Genomic DNA, 20,640 nt, shown 5'->3' on the forward strand with positions numbered 1-20,640 from the left:
TTACATGTAGTCATCTCCATATCTTCCATCACTCAGATTTTATCTCAGGATGTATATATGGCTCAAGACCAGTGTCATTCTGGAACTTGAAATGCCCACATAAAGGCATTTGACTTCCCTTATAAGCATGAAGGAGTGGGATGCCTTTTTCCCTTCCCCAAAATGGAGTTATAGGAACATGCTTTAGAAAATGCTCCAAATTTCAAGGAATATAGGTCTGGCGAGATAGTTTGAGCAGGAATTTTGAATTCAGACACACTTAAATTTAAATCCCAGCTTTATCACGTATTAGCTCTGTGACCCTGAGTAAGTCGCATGAGTTTTCTGAACTCCCTGTACCTCATGTGAAAAGTGAGACCATACTGTGATGTTTAACGTAAGGAACTATTGTGACGTACAGTGACATAAAGCTCCTAGCATGATGCTTGCCAAGTGGTAGTTGTTGCTCTTATTAAAATCATCATCATCATCATCATCGCCATCATCAGTTACCATTGCTAATTCAGTAGCAACTTTCTTTTTTATTTTTTAAAAACTTTATTGAGTTATAATTCACATACCATAAAATTCAATAGTTTTTGGTATATTATGCTATTAATATTTTTAAACCGTGGTGCCATTTATATATATATATATATATATATATATATATATATATATATATATATATATATATATATATATGTACACATAATATATGACATAAAATTTGACATCTCAACTATTTCTAAGTGTACAATTCAGTAGGGTTAATTATATTTACAATGTTGTGCAACCTTCGCCACTATTTCCAGTTTTTTTATCACTCCAAACAGAAGTTCTGAAACCATTAAACAATAACTCCCCGTTGTCCCCTTCCGCCATCCCCTGTTATCATTAATCTACTTGCTGCCTCTATGGATTTACCTATTCTGGATACCTCATATAACTGGAATCTTACAGTATTTGTCCTTTTGTGTTTGGCTTAATTCACTTAGCATAATGTTTTCAAGGTTCATCCATGTTGAAGCAAGTATCAGTACTTCATTCATTTTTAAGGCTGAATAATATTCCATTGTGTGTATATACTGCAATTTGTTTATTCATTCATCTGTTGAGGGACATTTGGGTTACTTCCACCTTTTGACTACTGTTGATAATGCTGCAATGAACATTAGCATATAAATATCTCTTTAAATCCTTGTTTTCAATTCCTTTGGGTACATACCTAGGAGTGGAATTGCTGGGTCATATGGTAATTATACGTTTAGCTTTTTCAGGAACTGCCAAACTGTTTTCCATAGCATCTGTACCATTTTACATTTCTATCAGCAATGTATAAGAGTTCTAATTTCTTCGTTTCCTCTCCCACTCTTGTTATTTTCTATTTTTAAAAATCATAACCATTATAATGGGTGTTAAGTGGTTCAGCGGCAACTTTCAAATTCAGAGTTCCTCCTGAATGTGAGATGTGACTAAGATACTAGACAATGGAGATGGACAATACTTAGGGATACTGTGCTCAATTCTTAGCTCTAAAGAGACTGTTGGTGGAATTTTCCTATAATCTCTAGACAAAAAAAAAAAAAAAAGACGGTTTTCCTGTGTCTACAAGATGCTTGGCTAGTAATTTTTTTTGCCAAAAATGTGCCTTAATTTGCAAGGTTTTCAGTAGGCTACATCTATTTGCAAGCAAACAATCACAGCAGACAATTAAACAAGCTTTACAGATGAAGTCCAGTACAGTAGCAGCACAATAAGCAATCACATTTAAGAAAATTGACTTAAGACATTGGTTAATCGTTTATGGAATTGGCAACTGAAACATATGATTTCTGAAGAGACAAGTTTATGAGAATAGTGGCTGGAAAAATACCTGAAGCAACATCAAAATGATCCACTACGTATTTAATAGGGTTTCAAACTAGCAAAAAAAAAAAAAAATCAAGTATGTTAGTGTGATATCAGATGGAACAGAAGCTTTCTCTTTTCTTCTACCTTTAGATATTATTCTCTCTTTATAACACTGACAGTACATGCCACTCTGGGTGGATATATTAGGTTGACTCCAGGTCAAATCAATGTTTTTCTGCCCTTTGGCACAAAGAAAGTATTAGGTTGGTGCAAAAGTAATTGCGGTTTTTGCAGTCATTTTTAACCTTTGAAGCCGCAATTACTTTCACACCAACCTAATAGAAAAGAGTGATTCAGGGTGTACTTGAGCCTAAACAAAGGGTAGACACTATAGTCATAAAAGTTGTGACATTTTCTTGTCTGCCAACATGGCATAAACTGAGGATGCTCTTCCCTAGTGATTTCTAGCAGCATTGGCAAAATACCTGCTTTTTGAAGTTGGATTTTTATTTTTTCTGAGTACTTGGCTGCTATTAAACAGATATGCATATAGAAGCTAACACACACAGCTAATCTATTTATTACTATGTAAAGCATTATGGGTGAACCTATCTGATCCAATGAACAGAAATGTTTACATAGAGATTTTGCATAGAGCTAGTATCTTGATTTGGGAGGTGGTACAGACTAGGTTATTTGTGTTTGTTTGTTTGTTTTTGAGCACCAACTTAGGACTTAGAGAAACCAGACTCTATCATTTAGTTGTAGAACTGAGTAAGACTATAAATTTCTTTGAGGCTCAGTTTTCTCATCTGCAATACAGAGATCATGGCATCTATCTCAATATGATTGTGAGGATTTTGTGAGTCAGTATCTGTAACGTGCTTAGTCTTTTGCCTCAAAGATCCCCTAAGTGCTCAATAATAATAAAATAACTAATGTTTATGAACTCTTATCTAATGACCCAATAAATAGTACCTGTTAACATGATTTTATATGCATGGAAAATGCTTGTCAAATATCTTATTAGTAGGTATAGACTGTGATATTTTATATAAGTATAAAACAGTAATAAAATATAATGATACAATCTAATTATGCCAAACTTAGAGTAATAATTTATGACTATGGAGAGACTGGAGAGGAAGAAATGTTTCATTCCAATAAGATAAGAGCCACCCAAAGATAAAATGAATCAACTCTGGAATCCAAGCATTTTCTGGAATGCTTTTAAGTGTAGGCAATGACCAGTTGGTGGAAACGTTGTGGAAGATGTTAAAACACAAATGACCGCCAAGTTCTCTTCCAATTCTGAGAATCAATACTTCATTCCTTTTTCAACTAATCTCTTGATATCAACAGTAGCTTCTCCATCATTCATCAATAGAACAGAAGGTTCAGAAAACTTTACCCCCAAACCTTCCTTTAGAATAGCTGCAGGAAGAACTAGAGTCAATTTTGTTCTAATTGGTGGATACTTGGCTCCCGTGGGCTCCTTGAATGTCAGGTATAACTTGATCTGTTTTCTTTCTATTGAAAATGGGTTGTGTTTACTTCCTTTTCTTAACAGAGGTTTCTCAGCCCTCGATAGGGGGATGAAATATGGTTCTACTGCTAAGGAAATGAGGCAAAAACACCCACACAATAATCATTCCTTTCTTTCTATCCCAGCTGAAATAAGCCAAGAGACAAACAGCAAAATATCTAGCTGAAAATCTTTCAAGGATAAGCAACCTTGAGGTCTGTGTTATCCTTCCTCATTTTGCCACAGACAAAATGGCTGATGTAATAATAATTTGCAGTTACATTAAGAAGTGCAGAGATGCATCAAAATATTAACACAAAGCTAATTAACTTTTAGGAGCTTTATAGTTTCAGAGGAAGGTATAATTTTCATTTTCATCATAAGAAAAAAATAGTTATTGCTTTGGCTAACATTCCAACATTTCTTTTAGGCCCCTTATTAGAACAAATGTTTTTAGAGCATTTTATTTTTTGTTTATTGATATATTTTTTTATGGCTGCTGTGTCCAAAAGAATAAGATGAAGCCCTGATCCTCAGGACCTTACAAGTTCTAGTGCTTAGAAATCAAGGTGTTGCACCTACAATTTAGGTTTTAATCTTCAAGTGCCACATACTCTCTGCACAACCTTGAGTAATGTCCTTTACTTCTCTGAGCTTCAGTTTTTTTCATCTTCAACATGGGGAAAATAATACCTATTTAATAGGTTTGTTATAAGGATCAAAGGAGATAACGTATATAAAGAGATAGTATATGAAATCTAACATGTATGGCCTCTTAATGGGCAAATCATTTCACCCCCTCTGTCTCAGTTCCCTCATCTATAAAATGGTGATAATGATTGTACTAGCTGTTTTTATAAATTAAATAATATACATGTATAATGTTTGAAACCGTGCCTCAAACATAGTATATGCTCTATAAGGGCTGACTATTATTATTGCCATTGTTATTATAATTATCATTACCACTACTACTAGAGTTTCTGAGAAATAAGTTGTTCAGAATGGTCAAGAAGTAGGGCTTGAGGTTGTTCTTGAAAGATGGGGAAATTTTTATTTAGGTGGAAAGGAGAAGGTGATGGGAGAAAAATCACTAAAAACCCATAGATATAAATAGCTGTTCTTGGAAGTAGCCTGATTAGAGAAGTCAGGCAAGATGTCTTGATGGGAATCAATGTCAGGTCATTAATTTTGGGCTTGATTCTAGAGGCTTAATTACCAAGATGCTGACTTTAGTTCTGATTCCACATGTCCTCTCTGTTCATATGTCCACCATCCCTAATTGAATTCAACACTCAGTCTTATTTCCTATGCTCAGAAGAGAATTTGGTTGGCCCAACCTGGGCCATGTGTCTATCTGTGGTCTAATCATCTGTGGCCAAGAGTTGAGTCATTAGGCATATTAAATTGAGGATGAAGAAGTAAGGCAATGGTTATCAAAGGAGACATCATTTTGCTTATATATCGAGTTGAGGCTCAGGCAGGCCAGCATGAGCTATGAGAAACTTGGGTAGAGACTTTGTCTTATTTATCCTGGTCTTCCAGGCACCCAAGGAAATGTGAACTATACTTTAAAAGAATTTCTAAAAGTATTTAGAAATTCTCTATCTCCGTACACTACTTCACAGTATATAGATACACAGCCCAATCTCTGCATTGGTGTCATACTCAAAACTACTGTAACTTAAACTGCTTGAGTAATCAAGAAAGTCTAGGCCAAGTCTACAAGTGCTTTACGATTACTTTCTTCGAGGGAGTGGTTCATACAGTTTGGAAGTTCCACTTTTAAAATTTGTTGTGGAATATAGTCCTAAAAGTATGTCCACATTCAAGATTTTTTGTATAGTCATATAAGGCTTAAGAGTCTAATTTGCTTAACCAAAAAAAATCATTTAATTTGATCATTTCTTAATCGATATAGTTTTTACTCCTCTGAAAATTTGCCTATGATATAAATAGTTTATGAACCGATTAAGAAAAGTCCCATTTAGAAGATCAAACAGCAGATATGAAGACATCAGACATGAAGTTTTAAAAAACACAGTTAACATTCTTATGTGTAAAATCTTTGCTGATTTTTCTTTAATAATTCCTTCTTCAAATGTATCCTAAATAAAACCCAAGCATCTACAAACTTATTTTTGGGAAAATGTTTTATTAAAATAATGCATGTGGCATTTAGTGAATTCTATTGGTTGTTAAAATTAGCTCTTGTTTTATTCTTTAAACTTATGCCAGTCCTAATTTTGGATTTATTTTTTTTCCTTTTAAATAGGCTGTGCTTTTTAGAACAGTTTTAACTTCACAGCAAACACAAGCACAAAGTACACAGAGAGTTCCCATGTACCCCTCCCACACACACGCTCACACACTTTCCCACTGTGAACATCCAGCACCGGGTGGCACATTTGTTACAATTGATGAACCTACCTCGACACATCATCATCACCCAAAGTCCATAGTTTACATTAGAGTTTATTTATTTATATTATTAGTTTCAGGTGTACAAAACAACATAGATATTAGACATGTACACAACTCACAAAGTGATAACCCCTACAAGTCTACACTCATTTGACACTGTACATACTATTACAATACCATTGACTATATTCCCTATGCTGTACTTTGTATCCTGTGAATATATCTGTATCTATATCTATATATCTATATCTATATTATAGTTGACATTCAATATTATTTTAGTTTCAGTTTCAATGTACAGAGTAGTGATTAGGTGTTTATGTAATTTATGAAGTGGTCCTCCGATGAGTCTAGTACCCGTCTGACACCATACATAGTTTTAAAAATATTATTGATTACATTGCTCATACTGTATTTCACATCCCCATGACTATTTTGTAACTACCAGTCTGTACTTTCTAACCACTTCACCTTTCTCATCCATTCCTGTATATCCCCTCCCATCTGGCAACCATCATTTTTTTCTCTGTATCTATGAGTCTATTTCTGTTTTGTTTGTTCGTTTGTTCTGTTCTTTAGATTCCACATATAAGTGAGAAATTTGGTATATGTCATTCTCAGTCTAATTTATTTCACTTAGCATAATACCCTCTAGGTTCATCCATGTTGTGGCAAATGCTAAGATTTCATTCTTTTTTATGGCCACGTAATACTCCATTATATATGTAGCATAATTTCTTTATCTAATCATCTGTTGATGGGCATTTTGGTTGTTTCCATATCTTGGCTATTGTGAATAGTGCCACAGTGACACAAAGGTACATGTATCTTTTTAAATTAGTGTTTGGATTTCTTTGAATAAATACCCAGAAGATGGGTATTTATTCATAAGGTAGTTCTATTTTTTTTTTCATTTTTTGAGGAACCTCCATACTGTTTTCCATAGTGGCTACACCAATTTGCAATCCCACCAACAATACACAAGGGTTCTCTTTTCTCTACATTCTTGCCAATACTTGTTTGTTGATTTATTGATGATGGCCATTCTGACAGGTGTGAGGTAGTATCTCATTGTGGTTTTTATTAGCATTTCTCTGATGATTAGAGATGCTGAGCATCTTTTCATATGTCTATTGGCCAGCTGTATGTCCTCTTTGGAGACATGTCTATTCAGATCCTCTGCCTACTTTTTAATTTGATTGTTTGTTTTTTGGTGTTGAGTTATATGCGTTTTTTTAATAAAATGTGGATATCAACCCCTTATCAGATATATCATTGGCAAATATCTTCTCCCATTCAGTAGGATTTCCTTTTGTTTTGTTGATGGTTGCCTTTGCTGTGAAAAGCTTTTTAGTTTGATTCAGTCCCATTTGTTTATTTTTTCTTTTGTTTCCCTTTCCCAGGAGATATATCAGTAAAAATATTACTAAGAGTAATGTCTGAGAGTTTACTGCCTATATTTTCTTCTAGGAGTTTTATGGTTTTGGATCCTACATTTAAGTCTATAATCCATTTTGAGTTTATTCTTGTATATAGCATAAGAAGCTGGCCCAGTTTCATTTTTTTGCATGTATCTGTCCAGTTTTCCGAGGACCATTTATTGAATTGACTGTCTTTAACCCAATGTATATTCTTGCCTTCTTTGTCTTAGATTAAATGATCAACTTACAAATGAAAAATCAGCAAGAAAACAGCAGCCTTAAATGATGCACTGAACCAGACGGATTTAATTGATATTTTTAGAGCATTTCACCCCAAAGCAGCAGAATATACATTCTTTTCAAGTGAACATGGAACATTTTCCAATATAGATCACAAAACAAGTCTCAGTAAATTTAAGAAGATTAAAATCATATCAAACATCTCCTTTGACCACAGTGGTATGAAACCAGAAATCCATTATAAGAAAAAAAAAACACCGAAAAACACACAAACACATAGAGTCTAAATAACGTGCTACTAAATAATGAATGAGTCAACAATGGGATCAAGGAAGAAATCAAAAGATACCTTGAGACAAAGGAAAATGAAAACCCAACAACCCAAAATCTATAGGACACAGTGAAAGCAGTCCTAAGGAAATTCTAGCAATGCAGGCTTGCCTAAAGAAACAAGAAAAATCTCAAAAAGACAATCTAACTTTATACCTAAGGGATCCAGGAAAAGAACAGCAAACAAAACCTGAAGTAAGTACAAAGAAGGAAATAATAAAGAGCAGAACAGAAATAAACAAAATAGAGGCTAAATTAAATACAAAGATCAATGAAACCCTCTGGTAACCCCTAAACTATTGTGTATGTCTATGAGTTTTTGTTCCTTCATTTGTTTGTCTTGTTCTTTTGTTGTTTTCTATACCACATATCAGTGAAATCATATGGTTCTCTACTTTTTCTGACTTATTTTGCTTAGTATTATAATCTCAAGATCCATCCGTGTTCTCACAAATGGCACTATTTCATCTTTTCTTACCTCGGAATAGTATTCCATTGTGCATATATACCGCAACTTCTTATCCATTCGTCTATCAAAGGACATTTTGGTTTCCATGTCTTGACCACCGTAAATAAAGCTGCAGTGAACATTGGAGCACATGTATCTTTACGTATAAATGTTTTCAGATTTTTTGGATAGATATCCAAGAGAGGGATTGCTGGATCATGTGGTAATTTTATTCGTAATTTTTTGAGGAACCTCCACACTGCCTTCCATAGTGGCTGCACCAATCTGCATTCCCACCCACAGTGTATGAGGGCTTCTTTTTCTCCACAGCCTCTCTAACACTTGTAACTATTTGTCTTGTTGATGATAGCCATTCTAACTGGGGTGAGGAGATATCTCACTGTGGTTTTTATTTGCATTTCTCTGATGATTAGTGATGTTGAGCATTTTTTCATATGTCTATTTGCCATTTGTATGTCCTCTTTGGAGAAATGTCTCTTCAGGTCCTCTGCCCGTTTTTAATTGGATTGTTTGGGTTTTTTTGTTGAGTTGTATGAGTTCCTTATATATTTTGCATATTAGCCCCTTATCGGAGGCATTGTTTGCAAAATCTTCTCCCATTTGGTTGTTTGCCTCTTTATTTTGTCGATGGTTTCTTTTGCTGTGCAGAAGCTTTTTAGTTTGACATACTCCCATTCATTTATTTTAACTTTTACTTCCCTTGCCTTTGGAGTCAAATTCATAAAATGCTCTTTGAACCCAAGGTCCATAAGTTTAGTAACGATGTTTTCTTCTACGCAGTTTATTGTGTCAGGTCTTATGTCTGTCTGATTAATTTTGAGTTCATTTTGGTACATGGTGACAGACAGCAGTCTAGTTTCATTCTTTCACATGTGGCTTTCCAATTCTCCCAGCACCATTTATTGAAGAGGCTATCTTTTTTCCATTGTATGTTTTTGTCTTCTTGTCAAAAATTATTAAACCCCGTATTTATGTGGGTTTATTTCTGGTTTCTCAATTCTATTCCATTGGTCTGTTTTTCTGCCAATACCATACTATTTTGATTATTGTAGCCCTGTAGTACAAGCTGATCTCAGGGAGTGTGATATTTCCAGCATTGTTCTTTTTTCTTAGAAGTGTTTTGGCTATTCGGGGTCTTTTGTGGTTCTATACAAATCTGATTATTTTTTGTTGTATTTCTTTAAAAACTGTCATTAGGTTTTGATGGGGATTGCATTAAATCTATATTGCTTTGGGTAATATGGCCATTTTAACTTTGTTGATTCTTTCAATCCATGAACATGGAATGTATTTCCATTTCTTTTAACAATGTCTTATAATTTTCGCCCTTCCTCCTCCTCCTCCTCCTCCCAGTGCCACCGTGCAGGAGCCCGAGCCGCCGCCGCAGCCACAGCCGCGGGCACTATGGCTTCTGGAGTTACAGTGAATGATGAAGTCATCAAAGTTTTTAATGATATGAAAGTAAGGAAATCATCTACACAAGAGGAGATCAAAAAAAAAAGAAAGAAAGCAGTTCTCTTCTGTTTAAGCGATGACAAAAGACAAATAATTGTAGAGGAAGCCAAGCAGATCTTGGTGGGTGACATTGGTGATACTGTAGAAGACCCCTACACAGCTTTTGTGAAGTTGCTACCTCTGAATGATTGCCGATATGCTTTGTACGATGCCACATACGAAACAAAAGAGTCTAAGAAAGAAGACCTAGTATTTATATTCTGGGCTCCTGAAAGTGCACCTTTAAAAAGCAAGATGATTTATGCTAGCTCTAAAGATGCCATTAAAAAGAAATTTACAGGTATTAAACATGAGTGGCAAGTAAATGGCTTGGATGACATAAAGGACCGTTCGACACTTGGAGAGAAATTGGGAGGCAATGTAGTAGTTTCACTTGAAGGAAAACCCTTATAAAATGACAGTCAAGTGCCATCTGGATCTTAAGGAGCTTTCATATCTCCAGTTCAGTCAATACTACTCCAGGAATAGTATTAGGATTTTTGGTTTTTTGTTTTTCCTCTTCCCACTGGGTCCTTCCAACACAGTGAATGAAGGAAATATCATTCATGTAAGCAGCCTATCAGTGATTGCCATTAGACTGTTTAATACTGTTACCTTGATGTAAAACCCAAGGAATGCCTTCCCATCATTTTAGCCAAAACAACTGGTTATATGCCTCCCTTGTAGCAAGCACTACAATGAATGTGATTGTCAATGTGAATAGCTTAGAATACTGCAAAGGGTAAGCTAATTGAATGCCTTGAAAGTATTATCCTCTGGTCAGATGGTAAACTTTATTCAGTATTATTTATAGTTGCACTCGATTGCAGTTCTGTGAGGCTCCAGCATTCATACACCTCACCTGCCTTGGCAAGCCTATTTTTGTGACATGGCAGCACAGATATAAGATATAACACTATGCATTGAAAGCACTTTTTTGTAATGAGTTTAACTCCTCACCCCCAAAAGGAATGCCAATTAAGTTGTGTTAACTGTGTCATCAACTTATCCTAGTACCTCAGTGTTCATTCCTGTTACCTGCATATCTTCTTAAAAGAAATAGCTGTTACTAATGCCTTTTTGTTTTCCATTGAGTGTACACTACTGAATAAGTGTAGGAGTTTTATGTTTACCATGTAAGTCTTGCAACACTAAAGATATTTTGAATATCAGTCATGATGGCAATTTCTGTATAAAAGAGCCTTAAATAGAACGTTGTTTTTGAGGTCAAATTTCCTACCCTTACAAAAATGGCCACGTTGCAATAAAAATTGTGGCATATTAAAAAAAAAATGTCTTATAGTTTTCAATATATAGGTCTTTCCCATCCTTGGGTAAGTTTATTCCTAGGAATTTTATTCTTTTTGTTGCAATTACAAAAGGTATTTTTTTAAAAAATTTCTTTCTCTGAGATTTCATTGTTAGTATATATGAATGCAATGGACTTTTGTACGTTGATTTTGTAGCCAGCAACTTTACTGTGTTAGATGATTGTTTTTAATAGCTTTTTGGTGGATTCTTTAGGGTTTTCTATATATAGCATCATGTCATCTGCAAAGAGTGGCAGTTTAACTTCTTCATTCCCAATTTGGATGCCTTTTATTTCTTTCTCTTGCCTGATTGCTCTGGCGACGACTTCCAACACTATGTTGAAAAGCAGAGGTGATAGGGGACAGCCTTGACGTGTTCCTGAACGTAGAGCAAAGGGCTTCACTTTTTCACTGTTGCTTATAATATTAGCTGAGGGTTTGTGATATAAGGCCTTTTTTATGTTAAGGTATTTTCCTTCTATACCTATTTTATTAAGTATTTTAATCACTAATGGATGTTGTATCTTTTTAAACGCGTTTTCTGCATCTATTGATATAATCATATAATTTTTGTCCTTTATTTTGTTTATGTGATGTATCACATTGATGGATTTGTGTGTGTTGAACCATCCTTGTGCCCCTGGGATGAACCCTACTTGGTCGTGATGAATAATCTTTTTAATGCATTGTTGCATTCGATTTGCTAGAATTTTGTTTAGGATTTTTGCATCTGTATTCATCAGAGATATTGGTCTGTAGTTTTCTTTTTTTTGTGTTATCCTTACCAGGTTTTGGTATCAAGGTAATGTTGGCCTCGTAAGAGTTAGAAAGTATTGTCTCTTCTTCAATTTTTTGGAAGAGTTTGAGGAGGACAGGTGTTAGATCCTCTTTGAATGTTGGGAAGAATTCACTAGTGAAGCTATCAGGTCCCAGACTTGCTTTGGAGAAGGTTTCTGATGACTGATTCAGTTTCTTTACTGATGAACAGTCTATTTAGATTTTCTAATTCTTTGTGATTCAGCCTAGGAAGGTTATATGTTTCTAAGAACTTGTCCATTTCTTCTAGGTTATTGAATCTGTTGGCATATAGTACCTAATAGTATTCTTGGATGATCTTTTGTATTTCTGTGGCATCCATGATAACTTCCCATCTTTCTTCTCCATATCTTTTCATGGCTTGATAGGTCACTTCTTTTCAGTGCTGTATAATATTCCATTATTTAGATGTGCCACAGTTCATTTATCCTTTCACCTACTGAATGACATCTTTGTTGCTTCCAAGTTTGGGCAATTTTTTTAAAAGCTTCTATAAACATCTGTGTGCAGGTTTTGGTGTGGCATAAATTTTCAGTTCTTTTGGGGAAATGCCCATGAGTGCTATTGCTGGGTCATTTTGGGTTAAAGTAAGTTTTTGTTTTGGAAGAAACCACTAAACTGTCTTCCAAAGTGGCTGTACCATTTTTGCATTCCTACCAGCAGTGAATGAGAATTTCTAGTGCCCCACATCTTTGCCAGCATTTGGTGTTGTCAAGCATCTACAAACTTTTTAAATGATTTATTTTTATTTCTCTTTTCTCTCAATTCTATATGTCATTTGTTATTCTTCTTTATCTAATTATTTGCCTATCATGGTATCACCCTTCTATAATGAAGCGTATTTTGAAAGGCCTTTTGAATGATGGAGGTATGAAAATTTTAAAGGTCTTCATTAAATTCCGCTAAAGGTAGGGAAAAAATATGAGCTATCATCCTCAAAGCCCAGTTGGTTTCATGTATTCATGTATTCATATATTCTAAATTTAATTCACATCCCAATGACTTCATCACTTTTTATTCATTTGAAAGTATCTTATTCATAGAGTCAATCATCTTATTAAGATCTGGAAAACATTTTTCATACTTTAATTCCACTATTGAAACAGTCTTTCTTTTTGCCTTAAAAGCTGGCACCATCTCTGTCCTAAAAAGAAACTTCATCTCTAAAGAAATTTGAGCACTTTTTGTATTATGCTACCAATATTTTAATTTTCTTTTCACTTAAATTGCATCCCGAATCATTTAAGGCCCTGAATTGCTAAGTAGAACAACAGTATAGCATGCTTTTTCCAATATACATTTTGTATTTGGAGGGCCTTTAGATATTATACCTATATGGGAATTACCAATTCAATGTGTTTAACTTTGGGCCAGGCTGTCATTCTCTGCCCTTGGTCCCGATGGTCTTTTGTGAGCAACTTAATTGAAAATCTGCCCTTGTATGTGCTCTGCCCTTTGAACATACTGACAGGAGCGTTCTGGCATGAACCACATGCACTATCTTATGGCAGGTCTGTAACTTCTTCCTTCACTTCATAGCTCTACAGAGATAAAGCAACTAATATTTTGAGTGACCTTCTGTGCTCATAGTTCCCATCTGTTGTGGCCTGAAATTACCATCTAAGTTCTTGCCATGTGCGGATCTGCAGGGTGCACCTTGATCCGTCAACCAAGCATGAGCAGTTACACAAATAGCACACAATTTCAAAGACAGACAGGCTGTAGAATTAGGCTCCATTTGCCCATTCTTTTACCATGTTATAAAACTAAGCTGTTCCTGTCTACTGCCCTCAGACAGAGGCCTTTTTAAAATTCTAGCAAAACCTGATCCCAGGCACTTGCCAGCAAAGTCTTAGTCTGTTAACTGATACTGATAATGAAGTGCAACTGAAACCTAGCTTCTTATGAGCAATAGATATCTCCATTTTCAGATCAAGTTCTTTTATATTTTTAAATTATTTTTTCCTGATTGTAGTCATGTGTCTGTTGTGGAAAGTTTGGAAAATACATAAAAGAGCAAGGAAGGAAGTAAAATTATTCAAAAGCCAATACCTACAGATAACCAGTGTTAACTTTTGACCATATTTTCTTTCAACTTTGAGATTTTACTCTGCACATAATTTTTATAACATTATGTCATAAATGTATTCATTTATTAGAGCATTATTTTAATGAATGCATATTAGACCATTATCTGAATACACTGTAATTATTTTAGTATACTATAATTTATTCATTCACCCAATATTGGAGATTGTGCATATAGATTTCTGATTATTCAGAATGATAAATAACCATGTCGAAATAGTAATTGGTCTATTTCCTTAGGATAGGTATCCATATTTATCTTTTAAGTTCTTACCAGTCTCTCGAATTGCTTTCCAAGAAAGCTGTAATACTCCCACCTATATGCTAATTTTATATGTAAAAATTTATCTTACTATTCCACTTCCCTTTAATTAAATTTCAGTTAGTATAGAGATAATTCTGGATACAAATCAAGAGGAAAAGAGCAGAAGGAACAGTGACTTTGACTCTCAACATGGTCCGGCCATGGGGGAAGGACAGCACCCATGTCTTCCATTGCTATCTTCTCTGAGGTCTTGTCTGGTGCCCAAGGACCTGCAAAGAGAGACCTCTCTGTAAGAAGACTTCTTAGAGTGTAACAAAACAACAATTAACATTTTATTAGCACTCTTCAATTTGAGTCCCTTCACATCAGTTGTTATGTTAGACTCTCAACAAACCTTCTAAGGATGGTGTTCTTGTGGAGATACTTAGCTCCCTATCCTTCTAGGTTGCTGGGGTGCTCCATTTTCCCTAACCTCTCTGATAATGGAAGTATTCTAGGCTGGCAAGTAATGGATTAGGGCTTCAAAATCTAACTCCAAATATAATACTCTTTCTGTTGTACCATAGTCCCTGTTGCAAAGGCAGTATACTGAAAAGAACTTAAGCTTCAGGGCTCCTCAGTTGCATAGAACCTTTTGCTTAATTTTGTATTTGTAGTTTTGTAAGCTTTGTCTTAAAGAGGGCCCTCAAACTGTATAAGCTCCATAGCTTCACAAAACCTGAATCTACCCCTGCTCCATAGATAATAGGATGCCGAGCATAAATACAGCTGCCAGGGATGCTGGGATAGGCAAAAGCAGTTAGAAACTTCAAGGTTAAGGTGGAGAGGGCAAAATATTGCTAGAGTGTGGGCTGTGAAACTGGTAATGCCAATCTATAAGGGCCCCCTCACATACATTACTCTCAGTACCCTCCTTCTCTCAGGCAATAGACTCAATCATTTTCCCCAGAAAAATCTTGGGTCTTTGGCCTTCTGAGGGACACCTGCTCTCAAATCCTGTAGCATCTACCTGCTGTATCTAGAGCACTAAATCAGTACCCAGGGACCTTGAGGGCCAAGTTGGCAGAGGGGAGGTATTGCCTGAGTTGAGGATCTGATAAAGAGGGTACAGTTGAAGCCAGACTGATCTGATATAACAGAAAATGGATCTTAGTGTTTATAAGTTTTGGGAGGCACAATATACACTATGATACACAATATACACTCATCTCAAATTATAAATAAAATTATATTATAAACATAATTATAAATATATTTATATTTTTTATATTTTTATATATATATAAATGTATATATAAATATGTAAATATATTTATATTTATATTCAAATTATAAATAAATTAGACATTGTATTAAAGACTTTATACTCAACATGATGAGTTACCTATCTCACCTTAGCAGAATCGGCTTAATTTCACCTCTGACTGGGCTGCCATCTATGGTCAGGTCCATCAATCAGAGGTTCTCAACCCTTTTTTGGGCCATGAGTCCCTTTGACATATGATGAAACTTATGAACCACCCTTCTCAGAATAATGTTTTTAAATGTGTAAAATGAATTATTCAACATTACAAAGTAAACCAATTATACTGAAATATAATCATCAAATATAGTCAAAATACTTATGAAACAAGTCTGTGACATAGTGAGATGGTGTTTCTTTATTAATACATAAAAACTCAGATCCAGTAGTAAGTCTACAAACTGTCATAATTTTAATGTAGTGATGAGCATAAACAATGTTTGAGATGCCTGCAAAAAATGTAATGTGATATGAAAATATCTGCAATTTCTATTAATGACGAAGTCTCAGGTACAGCTAACGCTAGTGTGGTTTGTTGTCTACATTCATATTTGCAGGAAATACTAAATTTCAATTAGATATTTGTGAAAATAAATGTGGCTTTTCTCCCATTTATGTTCACAAACCCCCCTGAATTTTATCCACAGATCTTTACTGGCCAGTACAGAGGTGATCTCAAATTTCTATCTTGGGGTAGATATAAAAGCTCCTGTTATGGGTTAAATTATGTCTCCCTCAAATTCATATATTGACATTCAATCTCCAGTACCTTAGAGTGTGACTGTATTTGGAAATGGGGTCTTTAAAGAGGTAATTAAAGTAAAATGAAGTCATATGGATGGGCCCTAATCCCATATGACTACTTTCCTTATAAGAATAGGAAATTTGGACACAGACACACACAGAGGAAAGACCATGTGAAGATCCTGGAAGAAGACAGCCATCTATAAGCCAAAGAGAGAGAGATTAGAATAAACCAGCCCTGCTGACACCTTGATCTCAGACTTCTAGCCTCCAGAATTGTGAGAAAATAACTTTCTGTTTTTATGTCACTGAGACTGTGCTACTTTGTTATGGTAGTCTTCGCAAACTAATATAGCCCCAGACCCAGTTTCCCAAGAGTACTACCACATCTCTCTCCCAGGTGAGGAGGGTAGGGAATCATAGAGTTTCAGAGGGAGGGAGAGCATTCATGAAGACCTAGAGGTAAGAGAGGGCATGTAGCTCAGTGTGGCTAAAGCATGGAGTGAGAAAGATAGGAGCAAGAGCTGAAATACTGGTGTAAGTAAGCTTTATGAGGCCAATCTACAGGTCTAGATTTCATCTGAAGTTCCAAGGCCCTGCCTGCTCTCTGGAAACAGGCAAAAAGATGGCTCTGGCAGCCTAAGGGCAGTCTTCAGATCAAGAGAGGCAGGTGCCAGCTTTTAGGAGGGAAAGCACACTGGGGGCCAATGTGCATGAAAGTGATAAAGGAAGTGGATATACGTGGAGCCTGCTCAATCTGTCGACTATGATAGCTTCCTAAGTGAGCCTTCCTGCCTTGGTTTCTCTCCCATAAAATCCATTTTCCATTCACAATTACTCCCTCATTCAACAACTCAACAAATATTTATTGAATACTAATAACATAATGTTTTCCTCCATTACAGTCATCATGATCTGTCATTGAATGCATTTGGATTTCAACATGAATGTATGGATTTCACATGTTTTATGTGCCAAATCAGGGATGGATGCTCATGTAAATTTTAATATACTAAATTTCATGTCAAAGCAAATAGCCTTGCTTAGATCTGTATGTGATCTCAGTAACACCCAATTTTTCTCATTCCAGCTCTGGGTAAACTCCTTTGTTCATTTTCTCACTTTCTCAAAACCCCCAAGTATTGTTTAAGAAAGTCATGTAACCTTAATGATTAATTACACTTGAAATTCCTTTTTATGATCTCTGGTGAATGCTCTTTAATTCCTCTGTTTTGACTCCTTTATTCCATTCCTTACATTTATTTTTCCAATCCCACCCATTCACTTCTTCAAGCTCCTCCCAATTACTTTCCACCACCTAGCTCATCCCTCTCTAATACAAAAATATCTTTTCCTCCTTTATTAAAGGAAAAAGTGGCCTCTTCCTTTCCAAAGTTAATCTTTCTCTCCTCTTGAATACCAGACGCCATCTCCTCCAGGACCTCAACCCTTTCCCTATTATCTGCAATTCTGACTTCCCACGGGTTCCTTTCAATCTACAGATGTTCTCATTGTTCTTTATCCTTCCAAAGCATGTTCACAACCTGCAAGCCTCCTGAGTGGCTACCTACCTATCAGCCCCCTGTCACCTCCATAGTTATTACTGTAAGAATAGTTTACACTCACTTTCTCTGTGTCAACTTCCAACTCAGTTTTCAGCCGATTTGAAATGCTTGTCCCTCAAACCTGTTCCCCCTCACTCAGTGTTCCCTACCAATACTTCACTTCAGCACTTGCTGCCTCTGTAACCTAACTTCCCACTCACTCTGCAAACTATTTCACTTATCTGCTGAATTAGCTCCCACCACAGTGGTTCTCAACATTAGCTGCACATTAGAACCACCTGGGAAGCTTTTAAAAGTTCTGATTCCCCAGGCCATACCTCAGGCTAAGTATATCGAAAACTCCGGGGATGGGACCCAGGCTTGAGCAGTTTCCATATCTCCCTAGATGTTTCCAATGTGCAGCCAAAGTTGAGAACCCCTGCACTAAGGCCTTATCTTTGGCTTCTGTGCCAAAGTGCTTTCCTACAGTTCCTGGCATGGAGGCAGTATGATGTTGGATTCAGACAGGTGGGAGTTTGAATCCTGGTCACACCACTTACTGTTAAGTGACTTTCAGAAAGTTATTTAGTTAATGTCTATGCATCTAATTTCCTCATTGGTTAAGTCAAGATAGCAATATCTAACTCAATTTTTGTAAATATTTAATAAGTTAGCTTATGCAAGCTACTTGGCATATAGTAAACCCTAGGACATGTGCTTTCTATAGCTCTCTGACTGTTCCTTTCCTTCTCTCACATGTGCTCAGTGTTGTTGCTCCATCCTCCACCCAAAACAATGCTATTTTCTTCTTCCATATTTAACAATACCTGTATTTTCTCCCTTAGCTTTAATTTTCATTCCTAGTCAAATGATTCCCGTTTAGTTCTCTAAGCTGACTTTCCTCCTGTGCTGTGTGTTCATTTTCCACCGCTGTGTCAGACATCTGCTGATGTATGAATATGTCTGTAGCACTCAGGATTTTTACATTGCAAACCACAGAAACTGACTTTTGTGGCTTTAAGCAGAAAAGCAACCTATTGAAAAGATATTGACTATCTCCCAGCATCCTTGGGAAAACTAGGTTGGAAAACAGGCAAGATTGTAGGGAGGTATCATATCTGGGACTCTGGCCAAAATCACTCAGCGGAACTGCTGAATGCTGAATCCTGCCACTGCCATCATCTCTAAAAGAATTCTCCCCTGGCCTTCCATTTTTGCCTCACTAACTCCAGAATCAAACCCCAGGACAGGCATGTCTTTTTGACCAAAGCTTGTCTCACAACTGTACCCTGGCAGCAAGAGAGGCAGTAAAACAAATGTGGCTTATTTCACTTCTGTAGCAGGAAGTGGGCTCTAACTTCTAACAAGACTTACACAGTGGGGAAATCCCCAGTGTGGGATGAGCACACAAATGCCCACTATAATGTCTTATAAAGACACCAAACTTAACATGACCCCACCAATCTGAATTCCACCCTTACCCTCACTCCCCTATCCCCTGCCCACACTGTGCTTGCCAGTTGGTGACCTTATTCGGATGATATCACGGCTCTCTGATATTTCTTGAGCAATTTCCATATTTTATGGATTGCTTCTACTCTTCTTTAGGATAGATCACATTTCTTCAACCTTCTACAGCTATATCCACCTGCACCAAATGTGCATGAAGCCTTCTCATCCTTCAAGACTCATCTCAAAATCACCTCCTCCATGGCCTTCTTCTCTGATCCTTTAATCAGGACTTTCTCCCTCCTTTCTGCTCCCACAGCACTAAATTTTGCACCTCATTAGTTGCTTACATGTGACTCTCCCTTACTATACTGTTAACTCTGAAATGAGGGATGCATTCTATTTATCTTTGCCTCCCCATCACCTAAACCCAATGCCTGGTACTTAGTAAGTCACTCAAAATATGATTTGTTAGTTGAAATGCTTCACGCTAAAGTTCTTTCCTGTCATAGGTAATTACACATATCACCAAATCAAAGACACCATTGACTATAAGCTGCATTGTTGTTATATGTGCTACTAAGTTTTTTTCAAATTGCCAATGAAACCACAATACACCATTGACTGTAAGATGCATCCTGATTTCTTAGATGTAAAATTGTTTGAAAAAAATGCACCTTAGAATTTATGGAATACAATAGTTTTCATTGTGCCTTAATGGTTTAATAGCAATAGAATTTATTCTACAGTCATTAGTTATGGATAATTTGCAGTATATTAAAAAACAAATATATTTTTGGGTTAGATTCTCTCAAATCCTGTAGCATGGATACTCACTCTAATCCTCTTATGCTTCATTTATTTTTGATGCTCATGCATTTGACAAATGTCTTCTCTGTTGTCAGAGGTATTTTCTTTAATTATTATGATATTTATGGTATTATGGTATTCTTTAGGTATTATGGCTTGGGTCTAAAATTTATAAAGTTACATTTAAATTACTTGACTCGAGTGTCAGGGTCCTGACATTTGAGAAGGTGGCTATTTCACTTATTTTTATTTCTTCCTGCCCTCTCTAATCTGATGTTCTTGGAGGAGCTTGGGAGAGAAGCACAGGGCTCATGACTCCTGACCTGGTATGGGGGTGGGCAGTGAGGAAGAGGGGAGCCCCTGTACAAGTGGCTAGATGAAGGGAAGTTCTGGCAAGGGCAAGTTTTCTAGGAGAAATCACCGCACCAAGAGATCCACCAGTAGTACATGTAGTGTTTTCTAGATAAAAATAAAATGCTGCCCAGAGTGAAATCTGTTGCTTCTTACTCAGCTTGGCCTAGGTTGCTCTCGATCATGCCTCTGACAATCCCAATAGTGTGCAGACGATAAGAGCT

The 20,640-nt window shown here is 36.2% G+C and overlaps 1 protein-coding gene across 1 annotated transcript; it reads left to right on the forward strand.

Annotated features, from left to right (window-relative positions):
* Positions 1-9,646: 9,646 nt before the first annotated feature.
* Positions 9,647-10,986, forward strand: LOC308494799 (cofilin-2-like; the record flags this gene model as incomplete). The annotated part of the gene is made up of 1 exon (XM_081042731.1): positions 9,647-10,986. One exon carries the CDS (start codon positions 9,647-9,649, stop codon positions 10,148-10,150), a length of 504 nt encoding a protein of 167 aa, XP_080898857.1. The 3' UTR covers positions 10,151-10,986.
* Positions 10,987-20,640: the final 9,654 nt, after the last annotated feature.

This window comes from Rhinolophus hipposideros (assembly GCF_964194185.1).
Source record: "Rhinolophus hipposideros genome assembly, chromosome: X".
NCBI classification, from domain to species: Eukaryota; Metazoa; Chordata; class Mammalia; order Chiroptera; family Rhinolophidae; genus Rhinolophus; species Rhinolophus hipposideros.